Here is a 27996-nt window from a genome sequence, read left to right on the forward strand (position 1 = left end):
GGCAGTAGGCTATAATGAAGCCTTCTAATTTGTGATGAAAAGATCAGCAGTGTTTCTGGATGGCTTGGTGAGCTCGCCAAGGTCTCCCTAACCCCCAGATGCCAGCTGTCCACAGTGCTTAAATTCCTATTGTCAGAGTTGCCCAGGGCACTTGTGACTAGCTCAAGGTCACACAGGTGGGAAGTAACAGATCTAGAATGGGTTCTTTCCATTATCCCTTTCAAGAGGGAGGAACAGATCCAGAAAATTGTAAGGATTTATATCATTTAATATTGTATCTCATGCTCTGGGTTGGAACTCAGAAACAATGGGTGAAACCACTTTTGAAGTCAAACACAAAATCAGAATCTTTGTGAAGGAAACAACTCAGGAGTTCGCAGCCTTTATTACCCCCTATTTTCTAGCCAGTACATGGCAGTCTGTTAAAACGTTGGTACCCTGTATCCATAATCCCCATACTGAGAGTTACAGTTTGAGAAGAGTGCCATCTGGTGGCTATCTTAGCTATTACACTGAACAGATGAAAGCATAAATGGGATACTTGTCAAATTTGTAGAAGGTAAAGGTTGGGAGAGATCACTAACACATTAAATGGCAAACAGGGTCCAAAAGGATCTTGACAGATGGGGTTCTCGACCTTTTTTGTGTCATAGATTCCTTTGACAATCCAGTGAAGCCTATGTATACTTCCTTGGAAATTTTTTTCAATTCATAATTGAAGGAAATAGTTCATTTGAGTTAGAGGCTAGTGAAAGTAAAGATGGGTTTTTTTCTCACTTGAGTTTTTGGATTCTCCAAAATATCACAGATTCCCCCTGTCTGTGCACCCTAAGATGAGAAACCCTGGACTAGACCACATGTCTAAATCTAACAAAACGCAATTCAAGAAGGATAAATATGAAGTCTTGCACTTCAGCATTAAACAAATTCATTTCACAAGTATAAGAAGTTGAGAACTGGAGCCATTCAAGAGGTTGAAACTAGTGAGGCGTTCCAGCTAAACCCCCTGAGAAGGAACCGTCTGGGGAGTAAGAAGAGGCTTTGGCTCCACCCTCAGCCTAGGTCTTCCCCTGACCTGATTTGGTTGGAGGAAGACCTTGCAAGCTTTGAAAGGTCCACAGGATTTTGGACTTTTAATCCGTCCACAAGTGTTCTAGCAGGACCCCTGGATCGGCTTGTCTTAGTGCCTGCATTGGGACTTAAGGACAAGGTAGATAGACTTAAAGCTCCACAAGATGCCCTGCTAAGAAACTATACCATATCTAAGGGGAACTCCTTGAGCATCCCATAAAGGAGAGAAAGGGGTTTCCAGAAACCAGGACCTACGAAGTGCCATGTCCCTTTGTCACACGAACTCTGTAAGCTTGAGCCCATTTTCCCTTTAACTCACTATCTACTGCTGTATAAGAGTGTGAAATAGACTTTTAGTGGGATGGTTTTATACCAATCCTTCTTACTATACCACCTTAATAAATATCCCTCTCTAAATGTTACTTAAGGCTGGCAGACTAATGATTTTCAACCAATTAATACTAGGGAGAACACACTAGGATGGAAACTTAAGCCAATAATATTGGAGAAGCCACTTGAAAAACTCTCAAGGATACTTTATTAGGACACTGAAGATACAGCAAACTTCACTCTGGGAAAGAAAAGTCAACAGTCAAGGAGTTTGCTGTCCTGTTGGAAGAAGAACGTTAAATACATAATTGATGACATTTCAGTCAGGCTATAAAAATCTATCCTAATGCCACAAGAAGGAAGATGTCAATTCTAAGGTCTGACACTGGCTAGCTACACTAAGATTTTACATTTCTTAGGCCAGTGGTTCCCATCTATTAATCCAATGGTCCAAGGGTTTTACACTAAAAATTCTTTAATGGCACCTTAAACACTAAATAATTGTCCAGTTATACTACAAATATTTTTCCTCCACAGCAAATGCATGCATGTGTGAAACACTACACAGTTGCATGAGGTATTACTAGCTTGTACAGCATTATTATATATTTAATGACTTTTGAACATAAAAATGAAATTTTTTTTGTGTAAACAAGTTTAATGTGAAGGTTTATGTAGAATCTATATTGGACTGCATGCCATATTGGGGGGGAGGGGAAGGGAGGGAAGGGAAGAAAATGTGAAGCTCAAGAACAGTAAAACTAAGTGTTGTAAACTAAAAATAAAAAATCTAAATAAAAAATGAAAATCGTGTAGAAATTATATTATTTTGTTTTTTTAAATTATAACAGCCCGAATGGATCATTGGGTAAAGACTAGATATGTCTGAAAAAAATAATGTTTAAAAACATACTAATGAAGAATCTCAAAATTTTCAAATTCAGCCCACCAATCAGGAAACTAATAAAAGGTCACAATTCAAAAATAAAGCACAAAGGTGTTTGATATATTTGTTTTATAATGAGTATGGAAAAGAAGAAATATAAGTAAAAATACATTAAATTTGTTTTTTTCATTTGGGGGGAATAATGAATATCTATGACTGCAACATATAATTTTTAAATTTTTTCTAAATAGTAGTTTAGTAGTTTCTCCTTTACCTCAAACTTTATAATCAAAACATGAAAGTTATGCTGATAAGACTGTTGTGGTTTTTTGTTTAAGTGGGGAGAACAAAATTTGAAAGTTCTTTTTCCTTTGAGGGGGGAAAGCAGAGAAATTGGGGTTAAGTGACTTGCCCAAGGTCACACAGCTAGTCAGTGTGTCAAATGTCTGAGGCCGGATTTGAACTCAGGTCCTCCTGATTCCACCTAGCTGCCCCAAGAACAAAATTTGAAAACCTACAACATTGATTTATTTATTGCTGTGAATAAAAAGTAGAAACTCAATTGAAGCATCATAGTTACTTATTAAGCTGCAAAAGAGGGGCAGGGAACACATGCCATTGCATAAAAATTAATTTTTCCCTGTGTCAAAAAAAATTTAAGTGTATATTTGGAGACAAAGCCATTAAATAGTTCCTAACAATACAACGTCTCTTGGATACATAATGTGTGTGATTATACTGAATCAGTTATCATAGAAAGGGTTCCCAAAAAGTGACATTTACAGTTTGCAATTAGAGAAGACCACTGTTGTTTATACCTGGTCACTTTAATTGCATTTGTAAGGTATTTGCATGATGGTAAAGTGAAAAAGAATATGCTATTTTGTCATCAGGTAGAAAGATATGCAGCTAGGGTAGACATTTTTAATCTAAATAATTCATACTCTAAAGGAAAACAAATCAGTTGGTTCTCTTGTTATAGAGTATGCACAGATAGAGCAAAATCAGTGACTGGGAAGTTCTGAAGTATTGTTTGACATATTTAAAAACTTAACACAAAAGTAGGGTGGAAACACTACAGTACACACACACACACACACACACACACACACACACACACACAAGTTTGAGTATCCAAAAGAATTCCACAATACCTTTCAAGTGTGCTGGGTGATGCTATCAAAATAGTAAAGTTTATAAAATCAAGACCCATTAACTCTCAATTGTTTACCATTTTCTACAGAGAGATAACAGGCAGGATGCTCCACTTCTACCATAGAGATGTTGGGTGGCTTTCCAATAACAGAGTTATTATTCATCTATTAGAACTGAAAGAAGAATTGGTTGTCTTCTCCAATGACTCTCCATTTTTACCTGAGTAAGTACAAAAGTGATATGAAGTGGCTACAAATCAAATATTAGCATATTTAGCAGACATCTCAAAAAAAAAAAGTTACTACTTGGTATTTACATTCACTCTGTGCTAGGAGGGCAGGGACCTATTGTCCAATCTATGAGCTCCAAAGTGAATTGGATTTAAGGCTTGGATTTTTGGAAAGATATCTAGCCAGTAAACCTCAAGTTAAGGAAGCAGCCTGTAGCCATCGAAATGGAGCACGGAGGAGGCAGAGGCAGAAGCAGAAGTAGAGGCTACTCACAGGTTGTGTTGGTCCTTCGTTCTCTAAGAGGACCAGACATCAGGGAAATGATGACATGACTTGCAGTTGACATGGATTTGAGTGAGGGAGGGCTGTGCAAGGTCACCAGTCTCATTTTCTCCTCCAGAGCCCTGGGATTGTAGTAAGGAAGATGTGGATTCAAATCTGGCTTCAGACACATACTAACTGTGTGACCCTAGGAAAGTCTCATAACCCTATTTGCCTCAGTTTCCTCATCTATAAAATGAACTGGGGAAAGAAATGGCAAACCATTCCAGTATTTTTGCCAGGAAAACCCTAAATTGGGTCATGAAGAGTAGGATACTACTAAACAACAAAATATTTTAATGAGTGTGTCAGATTCTCAACTCCCTCAACTTCTATGGACAGAGGCTAGAGCCCTCCCATCTCCCCCTGGTCTACCCCTCTGCCTTCAACCAAATGGACACACTGCTGCCACTTTCCCATGTTTGACCAAAGCCCCTCATTCAAACATCTGCCACTTCTCTTCCTCACCCTCTATTACACAGGCTTTTCCAGTGATTACTAAGTGGTTACCCAGGTTCCTAAGTAGCACAGCAAAGCTCAGAAGCCTTAATTCAGCCTTGCTCAGTGAAAGGATACCTCTCAACCTATTTCAAGCCCCAGCTCTGACCCCAGCTCTATTCCTTCCCTAACCCCTAGCAAGGCTCCCAAGGGTTCAGTGACCTACCTGTGCCTCAACATCCAGACGGGGACTAAAGTTCCTGGCAGAGAGTTAGTAGGAGGTGTTGCATGGATAAGGAACAAGGCATATGCCCTATACCTCTAGCGATGACACAGAGGAAAGCCATCCCTAGCATTTTCATATCCTTTCCCCTTCTATATCCTCTCTTGCAAAGACAAATCCTCTGATACCCACAGAGGGGCAAAGATAGGGATGAAGGCCTCTTGGGAAATCAAGGACTCAGTCTCCAGGGCAGCACAGTGGCAGAAGTTCCAATGGGGATATCAATTCTCTGTCCACTAGAACCCTTAATCCTCTTGTTGTTTCACTGAGGGAGAGAACTGAGTCATTCCCTCTGACTTATCTCTGGATCTTCATGTCCTTTTGGTGTCTCATAAAATCACAAAATCCTAAGGGAACTTGGAGGCCATATGATCCAACCCCCTCATTTTACAAATGAAGAAACTGGTAGAGTGACTCACCCAAGATCACAAAAATCATAAGTGGCAGAGGGTGGATTGAACGCAGGTCCTCCAACTCCAAATCCAGTACTCTTTCCACAGCACTGTGGCAGAGACAGCCCTAGCCCTACCCCCCACTGTTATCTTTTCCAGGGAATTCTCTGCAGCCTACTTTTCTTTCCCTCTCCAGAGATCAGAGCACAGATATAGAAGGAGAAACCAAGGAGAGTGACTCTGACACCTCTAGGAATCCTGCTGTCTCTCCCTTCTATAGTCTTTAAGCCACTGTCAGTCATTGCCAGTCAGTCATTACCAGTAGTTTCTTCCCAAGAGAACATGTCTAGAGACAGAAGCAAGATGGTGGAGTGTCAGGAAGCAATGTACCAAGCTCCCATAGACCTAGAAAATGCACCAGACCATATCCTGATAGGGAAATCCAGGAAAAGTCACAGTGAGTCCTTTGTTTAGTCCAAGATGGCATAGGGAGACAGACAGAAAGGTCTGTGGATACTGGGGCCAGGTCGGGCCAGGAGCATGCCACTTGGAGAGTTCTAATGTCCAGGAGAGGCTGCATATTAAGGCAAGAGGAGGCCCCAGGCCCATACAAGGGCACCGCAAGACCTATACCAGGGCACTGCAACACGGAGACCTGCCCAATGATAGTTTCATCACCCCTTACCTAGTTCCAGGTCACAGATCCAGGGTGTACTAGAAGAAGATTTGCATTAACGATAATATTCCCAAGAAGAGTGGTCCTGGATGTTATGCTGAGACCACCAGCAGCAGTGATGTGGCTCAGCCCCCAGGCAAAGAATGAGGCCTCAGTTCCAGCATTTAGCCCAGCTGACAGAGGAATAACTAGGAGAGGAATCCCAGACTAAAGAGGAACCTATAATTCCATCACTCTGAACAAACAAAACTTTCCAGCTGACTGTTGGGAACTGAATCCAGAAGCATCTACTGTTATTCAGACTGAATCCTGGATCAGGAGCTTAAAGAGCTCAGATCAGTGGGGCAGAAATCAAACTTTGCTCTGGATCAGACTCCCTTGAGAGCATTAAAAGTCTGCAAGTCTCCAGCCTGTCCCTGAGACTGGGATAATACAACACTCAATACCCCAAGAAAACAGCAAAAAGGGCAGTTCAGACCTTTCCTCCAGAATCACACAGAGCCCAGCCCTAACGTCAAATCCAAAGTCAGGAAGTCAGTAGGAAAGTGGGCAAACAAAAAAAGAAACCCGTTGTAACAAGTTGTTATGTGGTGGCAAAGACACTCAAGACACAAATCTAGGAGAGAATGCCTCCAAATAATCTTCTAGCAAAGCCTAAGCCTTGGACACAAAGTCAGTTCAAACATTGCCTTCCCTGACTGCCTGTGGTTGTCCCAGGAGCCCTGGGTCCCCTTAAATTCCATCCCCATAAGGGTCTTTTGTAAGATTAGATATGAAAGGTGGTTTATCAGTAAACCCATGACACCTCCCACAAGGAGCAGCCAAATACCCAAAGGCCAGGTCACTGCCCTCTCCCAGAGCAGCCAGATCTCTAGTCTAAGCTGGCCCTGCCCTGAGCCTATAGAGAGGCTAAAATGAGGCTGTGGCTGCTGAGTTTGGTGGCAGGGATCACCCTGGGGGTGGCCGGGACCCCCATAGGAAAAGTCTTCACAGGGAGAGAACAAGGAGAGAAGGAAAAAAAGGGACAGGTAGGTGACTGTTGGGACGGAGGGCCTAGGAAGCAGGAGGAACAGAATGTCTGCTGAGGGTGTGGGCTGGCAGGGGCTGGTGGGGCAGAAGAGGAGTCTCAGGCTGGAAGGAAGGTAGAAAGGGCAACAAGAGAGGACAGGGATCCTCACTTTCTCAATGCCGTTTGGGAGAGGGGAGGATCAGGCAGATCCATTAAACCCTGACCTAGAAGGTCCAAAAACAGGGTGGTGCTGGAAGCAGTGGAAATGTTCAGGAGAGCAGACTGTTAAGTTTTCAATATAAGCATTTACACCTTGGAAATCAGGAAGCACAGCAGATTGGGGCTTGATTTAGAATTTTGTTGAGGTCTAAACTTAAGAAGGTGACAGAGGGAATGTTGTTAATGCAGATTAAACTTTAAAATGTGTCCTGGTTAACCATTGACCAGCTTTAAGCCTCTGGTCTTGGGATCCCTCATGCACACACCCTTATCTTCAATAAACCCAAAGCCCTGTCCCCTCTGAGAAGGTGCTTAATGTCTATTGGCCATCAGTCAATTATAGGATGCAAGGATGTTGGAAACTGCGACTTCCTATTTTTTTTTTGACCAGGTTTCCCTTGAGCCAAATAATGGAGTGAATTCACTTCATTTACCAGAAACTGAAATGAGGAATTTAACTGAATTTTTTGAGCATATTGAGAAGGTAAGTGCAACATCTTCAATTCAGGCTATAGTGCAGAACTTCATTGGTACTTGCACTGTAACCTGGGTCCTGGAAGGCTGGAAGAGCATGCTTCTAACAGGTTTTCCCAAGCTGGAAAGCTTTGCCCAAATGGTGTTCATTTTCTTTAGGACCAACTTTACTAAGTTCAGGGAGTCTCAAAACCAGAGGTTGGTCAGCAGGTGATCAATTTGTTTTTTTCAGCAACTCATGAAGACCATTTATTAAGGTATGGAGCTTTCTCTATTTGAAGTGGGAGAGTGATTACTCATACCAGTGAAATCCCTGATCTTGGAAATATTGATAATATTAACCTAGTATAACAGTAGGAGCTTTAGTATAATAGCCCAGTCTGGGGTGAGAGATGGACCTTAGGGTCTGGGTATGGAGAGAAGAGGTGAGGAAGGGCTATTCTTGTTTGGGACAAAGACTTACAAGAGACTTGATTTCTGTAATCCAGGAGTTCTGAATCCTTCCTCCCCAACACAAACCCAAACTGACAAGCTGACTCCCCAGGAACAGCCTGGCTGCTAAGCCCTTCCCAACCGGCCTAGAGCAAATGTCTGACCCAATTCTGTGCCAAGGATTCTTCTCTCTGGACTGTATTATTCTGAAGTGTTGAAATTCAACTACTCCCAGAATTGAAGACATAGGTACACCTAGGCAGGAAAGAAGAACCACTTTCAAGTTTCAGAGGATATCAAATGTATCCTACTAAGTGAGACAACATTGTACCCAAATACGTAATATATCAGTAAGTATAATACATAACATATTAATATCAATATTTTATATATTTATATAATATTCAGTCTATTGTAATATAATCCAATGAGATATTTATAAAGTTCTTAACAGTGCCTGGTACTTTGTAGGCACTGTATAAGTGCTCATTCCCTTCTCTTCCTTCCTAAGCAGAGCTGGATCTCAAGAGAAAACGTCTCTATGGAAAGAAGGAACTGATGCAAGTATGAGGGTAGGACAAATAGGGAGGAGCAGCAGGTGGAATGTAGAATTCCTCCAAAGTTACTAAACTGCTGAGCCAAGCCCAAGAGGAGCTAACTGTGTAGGGAAAGAGGAAATGCTGCAGGCTAAAGTGGGGCTGTCCCACCCCAGGCTCAGAGCTATATTTCTCTGCAATTCAACCTATTACATACAAGACACTCCAACAAGACACTCTGGATTCCTTTTTGAACTTCCTATTGTGCAGGCTCCCTATAAAATTCCAAACTTCATCATTCTCTGTGCCAGCACCTGGTGAGGCCCAAATCCCTCATTCCCCAAGTCCTCAGAGATCACTGGATAAACCACGGTGTGCAAACACTCTCAAGCTGGGAGGATTCAGAGGGAGGTAGAAGAAAAGCTTGAATAGCTGAGGAGGTTGAAGATGGCACTAAGAAGGCAGAAGAAAGTTGTTAGCTGACTTCCAGATGGGCATTTTGCAGTTTTATTTCACTGAGCCCAATAATAGGGATAAGAGAGTGGCACTGCCCCCTGAGACTGGCACCAGCTTTAAATAGGCCCAAATCTCTGCCAATCTTATAAACCCCTCATTGGATCCTACTATGCCCCCTCCATATTATCCCACATCTCTTCTCCCCTGCTCAGCTAACCTCCTTCCTTGAAAAATCAATCTATAATCAGTGCTTCTGCTTACTCTTCTCTCAACTCATCAGGCCTACAATCTGATTTCTCTTCTCTCCTGATTTACCAATTATCTCCTGATTGCTTAATCTAATGACCACTTCTTGGTGCTTGGTCTTCTTGACCTCTCTGAAGCTCTTGATACTGCTGACCACCTTCTTCATCTACTTACTCTTTCCTCTCTCCTCTGGGTTTCTGTGACTCACTCTCTCTCCTCCTCCCTCCCTCCCTTCATCCCTCCCTCTCTCTCTCTTTCTCTCTCTACCTCTCTCCCTCCCTCTCTCTTCCTTCCTCCCTCCCTCTACCTCTCTCCTTCTCCCTCTACCTCTCTCTCTCCCTCCCTCTACCTCTCTCTCTCTCTCTCTCTCTCCCTCCACCTCTCTCTCTCTCACTCACATTTCCTTTTACTTGCCTAATCTCTCCTCAGTCTCCTTCACTGAATCTTCATACATGCCATACCCACTAACTCTGGGTGTTCTCTCTGAGGCTCTACCCCAGGGTGTCTTTCTCTTTTCTTTCTATGCTCTCTCACTTCAGCAGTACCCATGATTGCCCTCTCTAGGCTGATCATTCCTAAATCTATTTATCCAACTCTTGTCCCTCCTAAGGTAGTTCCCACCTCACCCACTGCCTGTTGGACACTTCGAACTAGAAATCCGCTAGGTATCTCAAACTCAAAATGCACAAAACAGAATTTATCTTCCACCCTTCCCCCAACTCTGCCCTCTTTATTGCCAAGGGCAATACTCAAATTTAGCGTCTCATCATTATCCTCAAATCCTCTCCCCAAACACTCCACATGTGTGAACAGTTGCCAAATCTTATGTTTTCTTTCACTAGAACAGCTCTTGAATAACTCTCCCTCCCTCATACAATTATCATCCTAGTTCAGGGCTGGGAAACATGCAGGCCTTGAGGCCACATGGGGCCTTCTAGGTCCTTGAGTAGGGCCTTTTGAAGTATTTGTTCTGTAAAATTTGGACTCAGTCAAAAGGCTGCATCCAAGGACCTAGAAGTCCACAAGTTCCCCACCGCTGTCCTAGTTCAACCTCTCATCACCTGTTGTCTGAACACAAATGACCTTCAAATTGGTTTCCCTCCTTCATATATCTCCCCACTCTGACCCAACTTCCACACAGCTGCCAATAAGACAATATGTCTGGCAACATCATCCCCCTACTCAATGAATTTCAGTGGCTCCTTCTTGCCTCCAAGATTAAATACAAAACACTTTGACATTTAAAACTCTTTACAACATGGTCCCTTCCTACCTTTCCAGTCTTCTGACATTCCACTTTCCTCCATGCATTCTACAATCCAGCCACACTGACCTACTTGCTTTTCTTTGCACAAGATACTCCATCTTCCATGATCAATGCCTTTACACTGGCTGTTCCCAATGCCTGCAATGCTCTTCCTTTCAAATTTTGGTTTCCTTTAAGACTCTGGTCCAGTGTCGCCTCCTCCAGGAGGTAGTTCCTCCTTTCCTGGTTCCTTCATCTTCCAATGCCACATCTTCTAAAATTACCTTCCTTCTACTATGTGTTTATTTTGTATGTCCTAATAGGCATATAAATGTGCACATTAATGTACATATGTGCATGTATGCATGTCTTTGTGTACACATGTATGTTTTTCTATGTGCATGTATGCATTGTTTGAATATATACATATACACATGCATATATATTCTTATGTGTCTGGTACATAATAAGTGCTTAATGCTTATTGGTGAGTTGCTTTTCTTTCTTATGTGCATATTCACAATAAACACTATAATGTATTTCCTTTCATGTTAAATAAGGGGTACAGGAAACACCAAAAAGACAAGGGCAAAGGTACCAACGACCTTGTCACCAGGGCTGGTAAACCCTTTAGCACAGTGACTATCTACAATGCCTCTCACATGTGTGCATATACAAAGAGACAGGGGAGGGGGAGGGAAGGAGAAAGAGAAGATAGAAAAGACAGAGAGAAACAGAGCAAAAAGGAGAGGGAGGAGGAGAAGTGTAGGGAGGGAGAGGTGAGAGAGAGAGCAGAGAGAAAGAGACAGAGACAAAGGGAGGGAGGAAGAAGGGAGACAGAGACAGAAACAGAGAGAAGACAGAAGAGTATGTGTATAATCAATCAATAAAACATCAGTGCTCTTTTAAGTGTTCACTATGTGGCAGGCAATGTACAAAGTGTTATGGGACAAAGACAAAAATACTAAGTGCCTGCCCTCAAGGAGCTTACAGTAATTCAATTCAACAAACTTTGATTGATTGCTGTATGCCAGGCATTATGAGAGGTGTCTGGGGGACAAGGATTCACTCCTTCATTTTTGATGTTGAGTCTGATGACCAGTGGAAAAATATACAGAAGTTATTGTTAAGCTTCTTTGTGACTCATACCCAGGGGCTCCACAATCTCTTATATAATCCAATATAACACGTGCCCAATCTCTACCTCCATTCTCCATTCCTACAGAACAAGCCCAAGAAAACCAAGAGAGACTTCTTTATAACTGGTGGCTACTCAGGAATGACTATAGTAAGTTTGAAAATGGGTGAAAATCAAGGAGAGTTGAGGGTCCTAATAGAGGTTGAGGAACTGGGAAAGAGTTGTAGATGATGGGATTGGGGGAGGGGAGAAGTGGGGGATACCAGAAACCCTGGTTAAAATGGAGATTGCTGAGCACTACTGGGGAGACCAGAGTTCAGTCATCCATCTCTCAGAGCTCAAGGCACCTATTCCAAAATGAGTGTGCCCCAGCACCATAAGGTAGTTCAGCCCTAAGAATGTAGAAAGTTAGGTAATGTCCCTATTCTGTGCTTGGGGGATAGCAACAATATGGCAGAACTGAGACTATGGTTTGTAACAATACCCATATGTTGCCATGGGAGGAAGATAAGCCCATCCCAGGCATACAATTTCCCCCATCAAGGAGAGTAAACCAATTAATCCATTAATATAAGACTACACAGATCTCCAGCTGAGCAGAGATGGGAAGGGAAATACCATGCAGAGGGAGCACACTGCTGCCATAAAATGACACTGATTCAGGCTGATTCTTCAGGGGAAACAAAGTGAAAAAGTGGATTGATAGGGTAATGGACTTGAAATCAGGAGGACCTGAGTTCTAATATTGCTTCAGACGCTACTTACCTTTGAGGGCCTAAGGAAGTTATTTAACTTCTTTCAGTCTTAATTTCCTCACCTGTGAAACTAGGATAATAGCACCTACCTCATAGAGTTGTTACAAATATCAAATGAAATAATATATGTAAAATGCTTTGCTAACCTTAAAGCACTATATAAATGTTAGCTATTAGTTGAAACCATCATTCCTCCTTCCAAGTTATCCTGACCCTGTTGAGCCCAGCACCCCCTTGGCCTTGACCCCTTATTTCCAGACTCAGACCACATTTTCCTGCCTAATCACCAGGTTCTGTTACCTTTCAAATTTCTAGCATTAACCTTTGTATTAGTCTAGTTGTTACTTTGATCCTTGAAATGAGGTTTTATTTGTCTTGGACTGCACAGCCTGGCTGACTCTCTCACCTGTTAATTGTCTGCTAATGCCCCATGCCTTCTGAAGAGCCTTACTCCCACGCCTGATGATGACTCTACATTCTCAAAGTCTATTCCAGAAAAGCACAGGAGCTCTGGCAAGTTCTATCATGTCAAAAAGTCTTCTATTTCAGCCCTATTAATAACTCAAGTCTACTGTTGTAGGGCCAATCTGGATAAAAACCTAGAGAATCCTCTTTAATAGACTGGCCACCAGGTGATGGATGGGGGGAAGGAGGGTGAAGCATGGCAACCCATGTATCAAAAAAAATGTATGAAATCGCCTTCAGTTCTGTGTGGCTCTCTTCCTTTTAAATTGTGAGGGGGATGAAAAAGAAGAAAATTTGGTTGAAGGTGCCAAGAATCACACAATTTATTGATCATCTATAAACATTAAACTAAATGCAGTTATTTTAAACATGAGTTCTTTGTCCAGTGGCCAGCAATTTAACATACTGTTGAAAGAACTAGACCACATCAATATTGATATCTTCACAGGAAAGAAAACCAGGAGACAAAAGAAAGGTTCACTAAATGGAATAATGGCTCACAGGTTCTCCTTGGAGAGACAAGCAAAGACGTTGACATAGAGTTATTCTCATCATGAAGGAAAATGCAACAAGATGTATTTGCAATAACTGTCTATCACATAAGATATAAATAAGTCAAAAAATTCCACGACCACTCCTGAATAAAACTAGCAGGAGGGCAGAAAATAGACACAAAAAAATAGAACAAATCTGCCTTTGTTTTTGGTAATGATCCATTTCTTATCATCAGTAACAAAGGAACCACAACTTTTGGATTCTTAATACCTCCATCCCCTACTTACTATACAATGTAGAAATGGCATCAAGGAAGATGAAGTCAGAAGTAGCAACTGAACTAGATCAAGCATTCACTGAGGAAATCCATGCTGGAGGTGCCACAATTTTGAAAAAAATTGAGAGGTCACTTTAAGAATTATCTCAAGGAGGGTACTAAAATTATATTTAAAATCACAGATGATATTAATAACCCCCAAAAAAGAGTAATCCATAATGCCTACTTTTTAATCTTTACACAAATTTTATAAGAATGCTCTACATGGATAACATCAATGAAAATTTGAGGGTAACATCAATGAAAATATGAGCAGGAAATAGGCAGTTTTTGTTGTTGTTCAGTCACGTCCAACTCTTTGTGACCCCATGGACCATGGAATGGTGGGCCCTTCTATCCTCCACTATCTAGGGGATATCACCCCCACAACAAGCCCAGGTAAAGTCTCAAAGGAAAAAATGACCTGAAAACAGGGACTATAGGAGTGCCTGGAGGAAATGAAAGAAGAGATGCAGAATAGAAAAGCTTAGAAATGGAAGCACATGTATAAGAGAAATATAGAAAGATGTGTATTGTGTTTAATCAAAAGGAAATATGTGGGGTATGAGTCATTAGCCTAATAATAAAAGCCGAAAAAGCAAAAATCTTCTGACAATTCTAATAACTTTAAAGACCAAAGAAAGAGGGTCTGTGGGTGGTTTTGTTTGATTTTATTTGTCTCAGGAGGAATTGGAGACTATAGTATGGAAGAAAGGAAGAAGAAAGAGGGAAATCATTGTTGTATAATAGAAGTACATAATAAGAAGAGTTTATAGCCATGGAAGTAGGAGTGTGGAAAATGGACATGCCATGAACCTTACTTTCATCTGAATCATTTAGAGTGGTGGTATCAAACTCCAATAGAAATGGACATCATTATCCTAGACATAAGGATCCCTTAGGACCACATATTGACTTAATTTTAAAATGTAATGTTATCTCTGTCTTTTTGTATTTTTATTTGTCTTTGTTAAATATTTCATAATTGCATTTTAGTCTGCTTCAGGCTGCATAGGTCGTGTGTTTGACACCTCTGATTTAGAGGAAAATTGAATACAATTTTATTCACATACATCCTTATATAGAAATACTTTAAACTCAAAAAAGAAAATAAAATATAGGGACCCAGGAGAGGTAGAGAGGAACTTTAGAAGGATGACAAGATAGATAAGAGAATAATCATAAGCAAAACAAACTTGAATGTTGAAATAAGGGATATAACAGGAGGATTCAAAGGAAAAGAAGAAAGGAATAAATTCTCAATACTTGAGCGGGTTTTTCCAGCATGTATTCTAAGTTGTCAATTTTTCCTTGCCATTCTTTCCTCCTTGGGTTCTCCAAGGGAGAAGTGAGGTTAGGGAAAAAGATGCAACAGAGAAGAAATAGATTGTTTCACTTTTAAGATTGCAAGTGTCAGGCAAACTCTCTCTCTTCTATCACCTTCTTATTTGTAAAGAGGGAAGTATGAACAAACAGAATCCAAAGTTTAAAAGGCTAGGGTGGAGGGGAATACACAATTAGCAACAATGAATGTGAATGAAAATGGGATGAACTCACCCACAAAAAAAAAGCAAAATGGATCAGAAAGGAGAATCTAATAATATCTCGTTTACAAGAAACATATTTGAAGCACAAAGATTCACATAGAGTTAAAATGCAAGGCTGGAACAAAATCTATTATTCTTTAGATGATCTGATCTCAAAAAAAGGCAGGAGTAGAAGTGCTTATAGATAAGATAAAACAAAATAAGCAGGGAAAATGCATCATGTTTAAATGCACCATACATAATGAATCAATATCAATACTTAATACATGTACGTAATAACATAGCAAATACTTAAAGGAAAAGTCCATTGGAATAGAGGAAGAAATACATAGTAAAATAGACAGTGGGGGACACTAATATACCCTTTCTCACCCAGGCAAATATAACAAAAAGACAAATAAGAAAGAAGTTAAGGACCTGAATAGAACTTTTAAAAAATTAGATAGAAATAATTCTGGGTGATTACTGAATGGTAATAGAATGGAATTGCCATACCTTGCAGTATTATGTAGCACCTTTACAAAAATTGACCATGTACTGGGGCATGTAAAGTTCACCAAAATATGTAGAAAAGCAAAAATACTGAACATATAACCTGCTGATAACAATGAAGTAAAAGTTACATTTAACAAGGGGTCCTTAAAAATTAAGAAGTAATTGGAAACTAAATAACAATTCTAAGGAACTAGTGGGTCAAAGAACAAATTATAGAAAATTTCATCAAAGTCTATGACTTTTTGGTATAGTACTAAGAATGCTAGCCATTGTAGTAAGAAAGGAAAAAGAAATTGATGTAATAAGCATAAAGAAAAAACAAAATTATTGCTACCAAGATTTACATAGGGACTGTATGAACTATAAAACTATAAAAACACTTTGCATAACTATAAAACACTTTGCATAAATAAAGACAAAACTAAATACTTGGGAAAGTATTAATTGTTCATGAGTAGGCTGAGCCAATATAATAAAGTTGGCAATACTAACTAAATTAATTAACCTATTGAGTACTATACCAATTAAATTCCCAAAAAATATTTTATAGAGATAGAAAAAACATATTGCTTTCTGTCTCTGTGAGTTGAAAAGACAGTATTGTGCTTCCATTGTTGCAAGTCAGAGGTAGGTAGACATGTGCTGAAACCAACTCTAACCAATTTGTGCTAATTGTTGAATTTTCAGTGAAAGCATTTACATATTAGAAATTGGTAATCACTATAGATAAAAGCTCAGTTTATTGTTTGTTGATTTTTCAGACTTAACAAAGTGATAATGATGCAGTCTGAACTTAAAAGTGTGTGTTCAAGGCAGTTTTCAGACAAAGAAATCAAAACTATCTATAGTCATATAAAAATGCTCTAAATCACTATTGATCAGAGAAATGCAAATTAAAACTCTGAGATTTCATCACACACCTATTCAGAGTGACTCATATGACAAAAAAGGAAAATGTTGGATGTTGGAGGAGATGTGGGAAAACTGGGACATTAATGCACTGTTGGTGGAGTTGACAACTGATACAATCATTCTGGAGAGCAATTCGGAACTATGCCCAAAGGGCTGTAAAACTGTAAATACTCTTTCATCCAACAATACCACTGCTAGGTCTATATCCCAAAGACATCCCCTAAAAAAGGGAAAAAGACCTATTTGTACAAAAATATTAATAGCAGCGATTTTTCTGGTGGCTAAGAATTAGAAATCAAAGGGATATATATCAATTGAGGAATGGCTAAACAAGTTGTGGTATATGATTATAATGGAATATTATTGTGCTGAAAGAAATGACGAACAGGATGATTTCAGAAAAACCTGGAAAGACTTACATGAACTGATGCATAGTGAAATGAATAGAACCAGGAGAATATTGTACACAGCAACAGCAATATTATACAATGAAGAATTGTAAGTGACTTAGCTCTTCTTGGCAATACAATGATCTAAGACAATCCCAAAGACTAATGATGAAGCATACAATCCGCCTCCAGAAAAAGAATTGATATTGATTGAATACAGACTGAAACATGCTATTTTACACTTTCTTTCATTTTTTTTCTTTTATTCAGGTCTTCTTGTACAAAATGGCTAATATGGAAACATACATAATTGCACATATATAATGTACATCTGATTGCTAACCCTCTAAGGGAGGGGGGAGGGGAAGAAGGGATAGAATATGGAACTCAAAACTTTAAATATAAATGTTTTTAAAATTTTTAATGTGTTTATTTTTTTCAAAGAATCTAGTTTTTTAAACATTTACCAGTACACCCCTGTATTACTCAATAAATTTTTCAGGAGTGTAGTAGATGGCTCAGAGAATGAAGTCATCATCAGTCTGGAGACCCGGTGACAGCAGGCCAAGGACAACAACAACAAATAACAATAATAATACCAACAGCAATAACTGGAATCTATTTGGTGCTTTAAAGTTTGCAAAGTGCTTTTTAATCTCATTCAAGCTTCACAACACCCTTAGAGGTAGGGCACATAGGAAGAAGACACAAAATCCATGTTGCCCTACTCCCCATCTTCAGGGTCCCCTTGTCCTTTACTACAACTGCCCTTCTAGCTCAGTTTGTCTCATCGCATTAATAGCACAGTACTATAATACAGGACCCACATCTTCACCAACTCTTTCCTCCAGTTTCCTTCCTTTCCCTTACCTCAAATTGTCAGCACTTATTTTGGGACCCCACATCAGCTAAGGGAAGCATCTTTCATTGCCCCTTGACTCCAACTTGGATCCTTGGAGTCTCCCCACATCAAAAACAGAAATTCACTTCAAGTCAGAACTTTAGAGCGATAAGGAAAGCTGACTCATCTCCCCAAATCTAATACTGAACTTCTCTAATACTGAACTTATCTCCTCAGAGAACATTAAATGAGAGTCAAGTCTTTACAATTTCAGTCAATTGTAAAGGTGGCTGCAATGAATCTAAGATGTACCATTTGAATAACTCTGAGAAAGAAAAAGAAGCAAAAGGACAAAGAGAGGTAAGGAAATTGTCCTAGGTTATTCAAAAGTATTCATTGGTTCATTCATTCATTTAGACGATATTTAAACATTTACAATATGCAATCTACTCTGCTGAATGTGAGGGGAGATTCAAAACTTAGATAAGATATTGCCAGTTCCCTTATGTAGCATACAGTCTAGGAATAAGCTAATGCACATACACAGATAACTATAAAGCAAAATGTTATATGAGAAATTAATTATAGGAGTGTTAAACCAAGGACTATGTGACATGTGGTTGCTTGCAATATTTTTTTCTTTGGCCTGAAAGCTCTGAATTCTGGCTATGATATTTCCGAGAGTTTTGATTTTGGGGTTTCTTTCTGAAGGGAAAGTTGATTCTTTCACTTTGCCCTCTGGTTCTAAAAGAGCTGAGTTTTCTTTTTTGATTTCTTGATGAGACAAACTGAGCTGGAAGGGCACTGAGGTCCTTTTAAACTCTCAAATTCTATCATTCTACAGGTCTGTTCCACTAACACCATCTCAGGTCTGACACCATCTCAGGCTTTGTCTGAAACATTATCATGTCCCTGATTCTTGGACATTCCAGAAGTTGGAATATAAGATCTTTCTAGGGAATAATTAATAATCAATCAATCAGTAAGCATTTATTAAGCACCTACTATGTGTCAGGCACTGTGCTAAGTACTAGGAATACCCTTTCAGCTTCCCAATGGAGACCTCCTAAATTTCCAATAAGCTAATGAATAGGGTGGGATCTGTGACATGAGATGTCTCAACCTTCTCTTACCCCAAAACACTATCCACCCATATCTCTTTCTTTTTACTAGTACCCAGGAATTCCCTTCCCAGGGAGTTGCAGGAGAAGGCTGTCATAGAAATAGTGCTGGATTTGTAAACAGAAGATCTGAGGGTTTGTGTGACTTCAGACAGGTTGTTTAATCTCTCTGAGCCTCAGTTTTCTCATCAATAAAATACAGATAGTAATAATTCTACGACCTGCATCACCAAATTACTGTGAAGGATTAAATGAAATATGCGAAAGTTCTTTATGATCATGAAAGCTTTTATACCATTGGATTTGTGTCCACATAATTCTGGACACTCCGTCCCTACAGTTCAGATCACCACCTATCTGTGCTTTCTCATTTTAGGTAACTTTTGTCCATGTCTTCCCATCAATCATCCGTTTAGGACCCACTCCAAATGCTAAAGGCCTTTCTCTAGCTATTTTGAGATTCTATCTACTATACCACATTGCATATATACATATATAACATGTGTGTGTGTATATATATATACATATACATATATACTTACATAATATGTGCATATATGAAGACAGAGAGATGACAGTACATGAAAAATCAATCAATCAACAAGCATATATTATATGACTACTGGGCTAGGTGCTAGGGATGCAAAATAAAAAAGGAAGCAGTACTTGCCCTCAAGAAGCTTACAATCTATCAGGGTAGACTATATACATATATGTGTGTTTGTGTATGTGTGTGTGGGTATACTTAAAAGCAGATATACTATAAGTGTAAGTGTCTAGATGCACATTCACCATTTGAGGAAGAATGGGTTAACGATAAAGCTGTGATCAAGATGTGCTGAAGGGAATGGGGTAGGAGAATGAGATATTGCAGTAATATACTTTCACCCCCTGTCTATGAGAGCTACTGCCTCAGTGCCATGGTCTCCTAACATTTTCCCTCTTGCTTTCCCTTGGACAGCCTGATCCCTACAAAGAGACCCTGAACCTTCCAAGGGCCATCCTCCTCCAGCTGCTTAACCAGACAAAGGTAAGGGACTCCTTAGCTACCTCAGCTCAAGCTGTGGCTCACAAGCCAGCCTTGGCAGAAATACCCTAAACTCTATGTCCTGAGGGGGAGAGTGGTCTAATGATTCCTTCCAGGGTTCCTGGGACAATCATAGGAAGTCAAGGAGCCTACAGCAGAAGGGCTCTTTTCACCTACAAACTTACTACATTTGTGACCTTAAGGAAATCACGTAACTCTTCTGTCCCATTCGTTTGTCACCTATAAATTGAAGGGGTTAGATTCAATGGACTCTCTGAAGGTTTCCCATTGTTTCTTCAGTCCCTCCTCATAGTTACACAGTGCTCGTTGTCATTAAAATGCACACCTGACCAGCTACACACGGCATAAACCACCCCTGGACATGCCTTTCATTTGCTGGGCACAGTTAGTTGGGAACCCTGGTCTCAGATAGTCATGATCACAGTGCTAGTTCACTTTGAGGCCTCATGACAGAGTGTCAAGTGCACTAGAATTGAAGTCAGAACACCTGGGTTCAGATCCTACTGCCAACACTAGCTATGTGATTGGACAAATCACTTAGCCTCTTTGTGTCTAACGGTACTCATCTGTAAAATGAAGGGGTTAGACCTAATGTCTTCTGAGGTCCTTCTCAGCTCTGAATACATGATTCTATGCAGGAGGATAAATAGTGTCCAGAGGACTGAAAGAGGAAGGAGAAGGTAGAAGAGGGACACTCTGAAAGGGAGCCAGGAAGCCAGTGAAGAGAAAGTCCACGTGTATCCAATATGTTAAGATACTCCCAGTTCAGCCCTGACCTACTAAGAGGAGGAAGGAAAGAAAAAATTGGGGGAAAAAAAAGGGGCAGAAGAGAAAGAAAAGATGCAGGAAGGCAGATCCACTTCCTTCCTCTCCCTCTTTATTATCAGCACAGCAAAGTAAATGACAGTACTTGAGGGATTTCCCTACTTCGATGGCCTTTAAGACAATATCTAGAAAATAGCATGGGTCTACCAAATGGGAAGAGGAAACATGGAGCACGTTTGACATGATGGTAAAGCTGGTGAACTACAGGATTGATGCGCCCCTGCCCAGACAGATGCCTCAGCCAAACCCTCCCTAGCTCTCAGCCTTCTTTCTATGTGCAGGCTCTGAACCAGAGCTCGGAAATGGATTTCATCCATTGGAATCTAAATGGCAGCATCAGCAGAGACCTCTGCGAGGGCTGCTGTAAGGAAAAAGAGAAAAAGAAGCGAAACGTAGGCAGGCAATCAGTGGAGACACTGAAGGTAAGAATAACCTCAGAAAGAAATATTTCAGGGGATTATTGGGAGGGTGGGGAAGGTGAGGCAAGGGAGGAAGGGAACCAGAATGCTAGAGTCAGAAGAGTTGGAAAGGGCCTTTCCTGATTTCCCACCCTCCCCACCCCACTTCTAATGCTTTCCCTCTCTATCTTATATTTAAGTTCCTTATATCTATTTTGTATGAATTTTGTGTATCTTTCTTTCTGCACCAACTATATACGTGTTACATCCCCTGATAGAATGTAAGCTCCCTGAGACCAGGGATTGTTTTATTTTTTTTTGCCTTTGTTTCCCCAGAGACAAGCGTCAGTAACTTGCACATGGTAGCTACTTGCTGATGGACTAACTAATTGGTTATTTGTTTGACTGAGGTCATATAGTCCAATCCCTCATTTTACAGAGCCCTGGAGGGGTGAAGCACCTTACCAAAAACACATAGTAATTATGGGACCTGGGATCCAAGTCTAGTCCTGTCTTTTTCCCAGGTTTGGTTTTAGAGATAATTCAGGAGATTCCTAAGGTCCCTTCCCTACCCACTATCACTCCACATTAATGGGCAGAGAAGGAGATATGTTTTGCTAAAACATGTCCAGAGGACACAGAAGCATAACACCAGCCTCTTAATAATAATAAAAATCAATATTATTAATTATCATAACTAGCATTCATATGCTGCCTACTATGTGCCAGGCACTGTGCTAAGCATTTTACAATTATTATCTCATTTGATCCTCACAACAATCCTGAGAGGTAGCTGCTATTATTATCCCCATTTTACAGGTGAGGAAACTGAGACAAATAGAGGTTAAATGACTTACCCAGGGTCATAGCAAGTGCCTGAGGTTGAAGCTGAACACAGATCTTCCTGACTTCAGGTCCAGTGCTCTTTCCATTGTGCCACCTAGCTGTTCTGAAGAGTCTGAAGAGAAAATGAGAGGGTAGAGGACTTTATGGTGGGTGTGGGGAGGAGACGTACCTGGAGTTTAGGTCCCAGGATATGCAGCTGGATGAAAGCAACCAGAGGATGCACCAACATACCTAACCTCTTTGGAGATCAAAGGATGAGCAGAGACCTGGGGCCAGCTATGAATAGCCTTGAATAGCCTGACACCAGCAAGGACACACTCTACTCTTCCTTCTTTTGCCACTGGTCTGGGTTCCCTCCTTGGGCCTCTCTCATCCCTGCTGTCTTTTCCTTTAATAGCAGTGTCTTCCCCCCAAGGCATCAAAGTCCACCTCAGCAACCTCCCCAGGTTCTTATGATAATATCAATAATCATTAGTATTTGTATAGAGCTTCAAGGTTTGCCAACATTTAAACCTCAAAGCAACTCTTCAAGGTAGGTGCTATTATTATCCCCATTTTACAGATAAGAAATTGACACCCAGACAATTTAAGAAACTTGCCCAAGATTACACAGCTAGCAAATGTCTGAGACAGGATTCAAACCCAGGTCTTGCAGACTCCAAGCCCAGCATTCTATCCACTATGCCACCTAGTTGTCTATGGGTCTCCTAACAATCCCCTGTGCCTTTTTGCCTTGACAAGTACAAGAGCCCAAAGTATCACAGGGATGATTCTACACCTGGAATGCCCTTGGTCCTCTTCTCTGTCTCTCAAACATTTATCTATTCTTCGAAGTCAAACTCAATCCCAGCTCTGACCAGGACCCACACCCCAGCTCACAATGGTCTCTCCTTCACTGGAATCCTATAGCACCTGGTCAGAATCACACAATTTGGCCTTTAATCATCCTCTGCTTGGGGGGCAGGCACGCACTGCCTCCCCAACTAAACTGGAAATCAAGATAAGACCTTCTACTTTTTTACATCCCCTTTGGGGTAACAAGATAAAGTATTCAGGTAAGTATTGACTGATTTGAATTACAGAGTCCCAGGAAGAAAAGACCTGGCCAGTGGACAATCCTTGGGAGTCCAGCTGTCCCTGTCAGAAACAGTTCCATCAATATGGTAAGGAGAAACTGGGGATAAGGAAAGGAAAAATAAAGGGGAAAGATGAACTCTTGGGAAGAACCCTAAGGAATAAGAAGGGCCCCAATTCACTTTTCCTCTGGCAGCGTCAGCATTGCCCACCCACAGCTGGGCAGCAAAGTACCTGCTATGGAACTATGCCCAGAAAGTTACCAAATTTGTCAAATTCTCTAACTAGCTATACCACTGCTAGGCCTATAACTCCAAAAAATCAAAGATGGAGGGAAAGGATCTATAGATACAAAAATATTTATAGAAACTCTTTTTGGGGTAGCCCCAAACTGGAAACTAAGGGGTGGTCTTCCTGGTGGGGAATGGCTAAACAAATTATGTTACATGAATATAATGGATCACAAGAACTGTCAGGTTTTATTTATTACCCCAACTTCACAGATGAGGAAATTGAGGCAAAGAGAAGTTAAGAGACTTGCCCAGGGTCACATAGGTAGTAAGCATCTGAGGCCAGATTTTAACTCAGGTCTTCCCAGCACTTTATCAGCTATACCACCTAGCTCTCCTGAAGAGGAAATTGGAGGGTAAGGGATCCACAAGCAGGGTGGGGGTGAAGTAGGGGGAAGGGTGGTGAATCTAGAGTTAGGCAACCTTTAAACTAAAGGACTCATTACTGTTTCCCAAGTCAACGGGAAGAGTAATGAGACCTTTGGGATAGGATATGCAGCAGAACTAATAGAACATCTGGGTCAAAGAGGATGGGAAACAGATCTTAGGAGGGAGATTGAGACTGGAAAAAGAGGAGTCAGCCTTGAGGGGGAAGGATTTAGGCAAGGAAGAGGGAGACAAATCTGGGGGCAGGAAAGACTTGGGGTCATATCCCTGCAACTCTTCAGAGCTCAAGCCTGGGGCAATATGGACCATTTGATTTTGAGATCTGCAAATCCCTTTTGGTTGCTTGTTTGGTTTGTACATTTGTTTGTCTGAGTCCTGATGGGAACTGGAGGGGAGGCGTAAATATGCCCTTATGCATAAGCAGAGGAGGCAGACACTGACACATTACGATATAAGGACCTCTCTGCAAACATCAGCTCCCACCCAAAAGTATATCTTCCTCAGAATCACAAATACACATTTGGGATGGACTTTCGAGGTCATATAATTCAACCTCTTCATTTTACAAATGAAGAAACTGAGACCCAGAGAGGAGAAGAGTCAGGATTCAAACCAAGATCCTCTAACTCCAAATCTACATTCCATGAACCTCTCCTTATTCCCTTCTTCCAGAGCATATGTGTTGTTGTTCAGTTATGTCTAACTTTATGACCCCTTTTGGATTTTTCTTGGCAAAGATACTGGAGGTTTGACATTTCCTTCTCCAGCTCATTTTACAGATGAAGGAACTGAGGCATACAGGGTTAAGTGACTTGCCTAGAGTCACACAGCTAGTAAGTATGTCTGAGGCCAGATTTGAACTCAGGAAGATGAGTCTTCCTAACTCCAGGCCCAGCACTCTATTCACCGCACCACTGCTCAGGTGGAGGACCAAAGTGGGGGTTTCTTTCTGCTTGGTTCTTTGCTGCTTCTCATCTTCTTCTCAACTTATTGCCCATGTCTCTTCAGGTGATGATGATGTTTCATAATGGCACTTTTATTGGCTATCAAGCTAAGAAAGTCACACAACAGGTATGGGCATGCTTCCCTAAGGGCTAAGGTAGTGGGTTTTCTGAAGGAGCTTTGACAACCAGCCGGCCTACTTGCAGTGATTGAGTGGGTGGTGGGCCTGAAAGCAAGGCATTCTAATCTGCCTTCCCTTGTCCTTTCCTCTTTCCCTAGGCTGAGAACCTCAGAGAAGGGTGGTGCTCTGGCTGCTGTAAAGATGATGAAACCATGGAGGCCCTTGAGAGAAGAGAGGGAGAAGTCAGAGAAGTGCCTCCAGCATGGGTAAGAAATCTACTAGCACTGATCATGGTGGTCAGGTTCTAGGGAACTCTGGTTCCAGAGAAATGAGATTTGCTCAACTTTCTGACGCTTCCCATGAAGCTAGAGGGCAGTTTGATCTCAGACTTAGTAAATCCCTTACAGAAACCTTCCCTGTCTCCCCCACAAGTCAAACAATGCTCTGGTATGGGCCTCTACCTTGAAGGTAATAAGGCAAGTCAAAAACTACTAAATCCTGCTGTGTTCCCAGCCATATTTTAGGCCCTGTGGGTGATACAAGAAAAGGTGAAAATGTAGTCCCTGCCTTCAAGAAGCTTACAGTCTAGATGGGGAGCTAAGGCACTACAACTATGAAACAGAACATTACATACTATTTAACCAAGTGCCAAAAGAGTCACAACTCTGTTACAGCCTAGAATAGCCATGACATTTGGCGTGGGATTCCAAAAAGTGGGAGGAGTGTGGAATAGAAGCAGTGAGAAAAATTGCCTGGTTATAATAATGTTTGCATATTTGATAAAGAGAATTTAGACAGTGAGGTTTGGTGGACAAGGATAGGTCTTAGACTCAAGGGGACTGGGTTCAAGTCTTAGCTATGTGAGTATGGACGAGTCATTTGACCTCTTGATGTCCCAAGACAATTATCTAAGACTCTTAAGTTACAGATAATTGCTAATCTGAATCTCTCCCTCCACTGAAAATTTCCAAACTACAGATGAAATCCCAGGTCAGAACCAAAGATAGATAGGTAAAGTGGATTCTTGATGCCAGGTTGAAGAATTGGACCTGACAGCCAGGCAAAGGGGAGTTATTGCCTATCCTACTGAACTCAGTCTTATCTTTTACTTCCAGACCTAACACAATGCCCAGCAGGAACAGAGCACCACAAGAAATATTTGACTTAAGCTTATTTGTGAGAAATAAAAGGTCCTGTGTTCCAGGAGGAACACAGCAGGAACCAGCCACCATCTGTTGTTGTTTGTCCTTTTTCAAAGAGGAACAATGACATCACAAGGTGATGTCTTAACTAGTATGTGAAATGGATTTGAGTGAGGCAATGTTGCAGAAAGTTGTCAGCCTCACTCTCTCTTCTTAAGTCATCTAAGTCCAGTGGCAAGAAAAAAATCAGGACAATTAGTGATGGCCCAGGATGCAGTGAATGACCCTGGTGTCTTTGGTGTCTGATCAAGTTCTAACTGCTCCACAGTGCCTGCTTCAGCCACCTTCATGGCTATTGGAACAAAGTGTTTTCATCTGCTCATCCTGCCAGAGGAGTTTTCACATGTTTGGGGTAGACACGCCCTAAATCACTGATGAGTTTGAGGCTCATAACTACCTTCAATCGGGTTTAGCCTGTCTTCTGAGACAGTTTACCAGAGTGTGGCCACCGTGCATGCTATAGCTTCTTGGAGCCCCAGGTGAGAGTTGGGTGAAAGGTGAACACCAAATATGGATGAACAGCCCTGAAAACAGCTCAGCAAGCCCTCACACCAGAGGTGTTAGTCTTCTTTGAGTACCCCCACCTACTCCAACTAGTCACCTTCAACAATGGAGCTAAGATGCCATAACTGGATTAGGAGAAAGAAGGGTTCTTTGATTTCTTTCTCCCTATTTACATGTTGTTGCTAGTTCCTCAGTTTCTTTGTATCATACCTGAGTTTTACTTCCTCCTTCAGTTCATAATAAAACATCTCCCTTTTCCTGCTCACCTTCACAAGACAGGGTCACATAACCTCCCTAGAAAAGAACAAGAAATTCCCAGGAGGCCAGGCAACATTCCAATTAACTATAAACTACTCTAGGGAAAGGACTACTGATTTTGTCTTTGGCTAAACAAATATCAGATCCACACCTCTAGACTCAAACTTGAGGGTCTCTCAGCAATAATAGTAATCTTGGTGGCTCATGCCCCTATTCAGAATCTTCCCTAGGAACATCAGAATCTGGTTTGTGTTTCTCATATGTTTGTGAACCCTTGGGTTCACAAAAGTATTAAACATAGAACAGGTTTGTTTAACACAGAAAGGAAGCATATCTGAACTCTTGACTAAGTAATGGAGAACTCCTACTGGTAAGCACTTTTTCCCTCTCCAGAGGTTTGATTCCAAGTCCCCACAAACCCATCTCACTTAGTGAAAGTACCTGCCTCTCAAATGGAATCACTGGTCTGATGGCCCCGTGATATAGGTGCATCTGTGATATGAGTACATGCCCAATGCCTACATCTCCCCACACACCTCCTTCCTTACACAACTCCATTGGCCTGCAGTGGTCCTTTCATTCCAGTCCACACCCACCCTTACTTCTGCCTTTTCTCAGCATATCTCCCCATTCTGGGTACCCTGTGTCTCCCCCACACAAAAACAAGCTCTTCTTGTTCTTCGTTGTCCCAAGCTTCTCTCTCCCCTTAAGTTCACTCACCTGGAAGCTTCATTCCCCTCTTGCGCGTATGCCCTGTGAATTGCAGGGAGAGGAGGGGGAAGAGATGAGTTGCTTCAACTCCTATCAGCTGATGCCTACTACATTTGAATAAGCAGAAAAACAATATATTAAACATAATAAACCTTTAATAGATGTTTCTTAAATGGAATTCAGCCAAATCAAATTGAATATGTCAGAATTTTCAATGGTGAGACCTTTCACCCTTTTCCTAAGAAATTATATCAAGTACCATAGGCAACTGAACAAATTGACTTGGGTCATGGGGATAACTGATGGTGAAGTGAACAGAATTTGGAGACTACTGGTCAACAAATTATCAAATTATCCTAATTAAGGGACCATATGGACATGACTTCTTACCAACTTCCTTAAAAAAGCCTCAGTCCTTCCCTGCTAGCAATTTCCAGTCTAATGCAAACATAATCAACATAAAGCAAGAGAAGCAAGGGTTTTTATCTCATGCAGAAGGAAGAGAGAAAAATCCTT

The 27996-nt window shown here is 41.0% G+C and overlaps 1 protein-coding gene across 2 annotated transcripts; it reads left to right on the forward strand.

Moving 5' to 3' along the window:
• The first annotated feature begins 6595 nt into the window (after positions 1-6595).
• Positions 6596-26036, forward strand: LOC118850387. 2 transcript variants are annotated; one of them, XM_036759744.1, is made up of 10 exons: positions 6596-6810; positions 7402-7494; positions 11626-11688; positions 17991-18113; positions 19836-19904; positions 21029-21169; positions 23074-23154; positions 24751-24813; positions 24964-25071; positions 25921-26036. In XM_036759744.1, the coding sequence occupies exons 1-10, from the start codon at positions 6697-6699 to the stop codon at positions 25924-25926; spliced, it is 861 nt and encodes a 286-aa protein (XP_036615639.1). In that variant the 5' UTR covers positions 6596-6696; the 3' UTR covers positions 25927-26036. The 2 variants fall into 2 exon arrangements, with proteins under 2 accessions (XP_036615639.1, XP_036615641.1); XM_036759746.1 differs by lacking the exon at positions 11626-11688 and having other exon boundaries at positions 6618-6810.
• Positions 26037-27996: the final 1960 nt, after the last annotated feature.

Source organism: Trichosurus vulpecula, chromosome 5 (assembly GCF_011100635.1).
Source record: "Trichosurus vulpecula isolate mTriVul1 chromosome 5, mTriVul1.pri, whole genome shotgun sequence".
Classification (NCBI taxonomy): Eukaryota; Metazoa; Chordata; class Mammalia; order Diprotodontia; family Phalangeridae; genus Trichosurus; species Trichosurus vulpecula.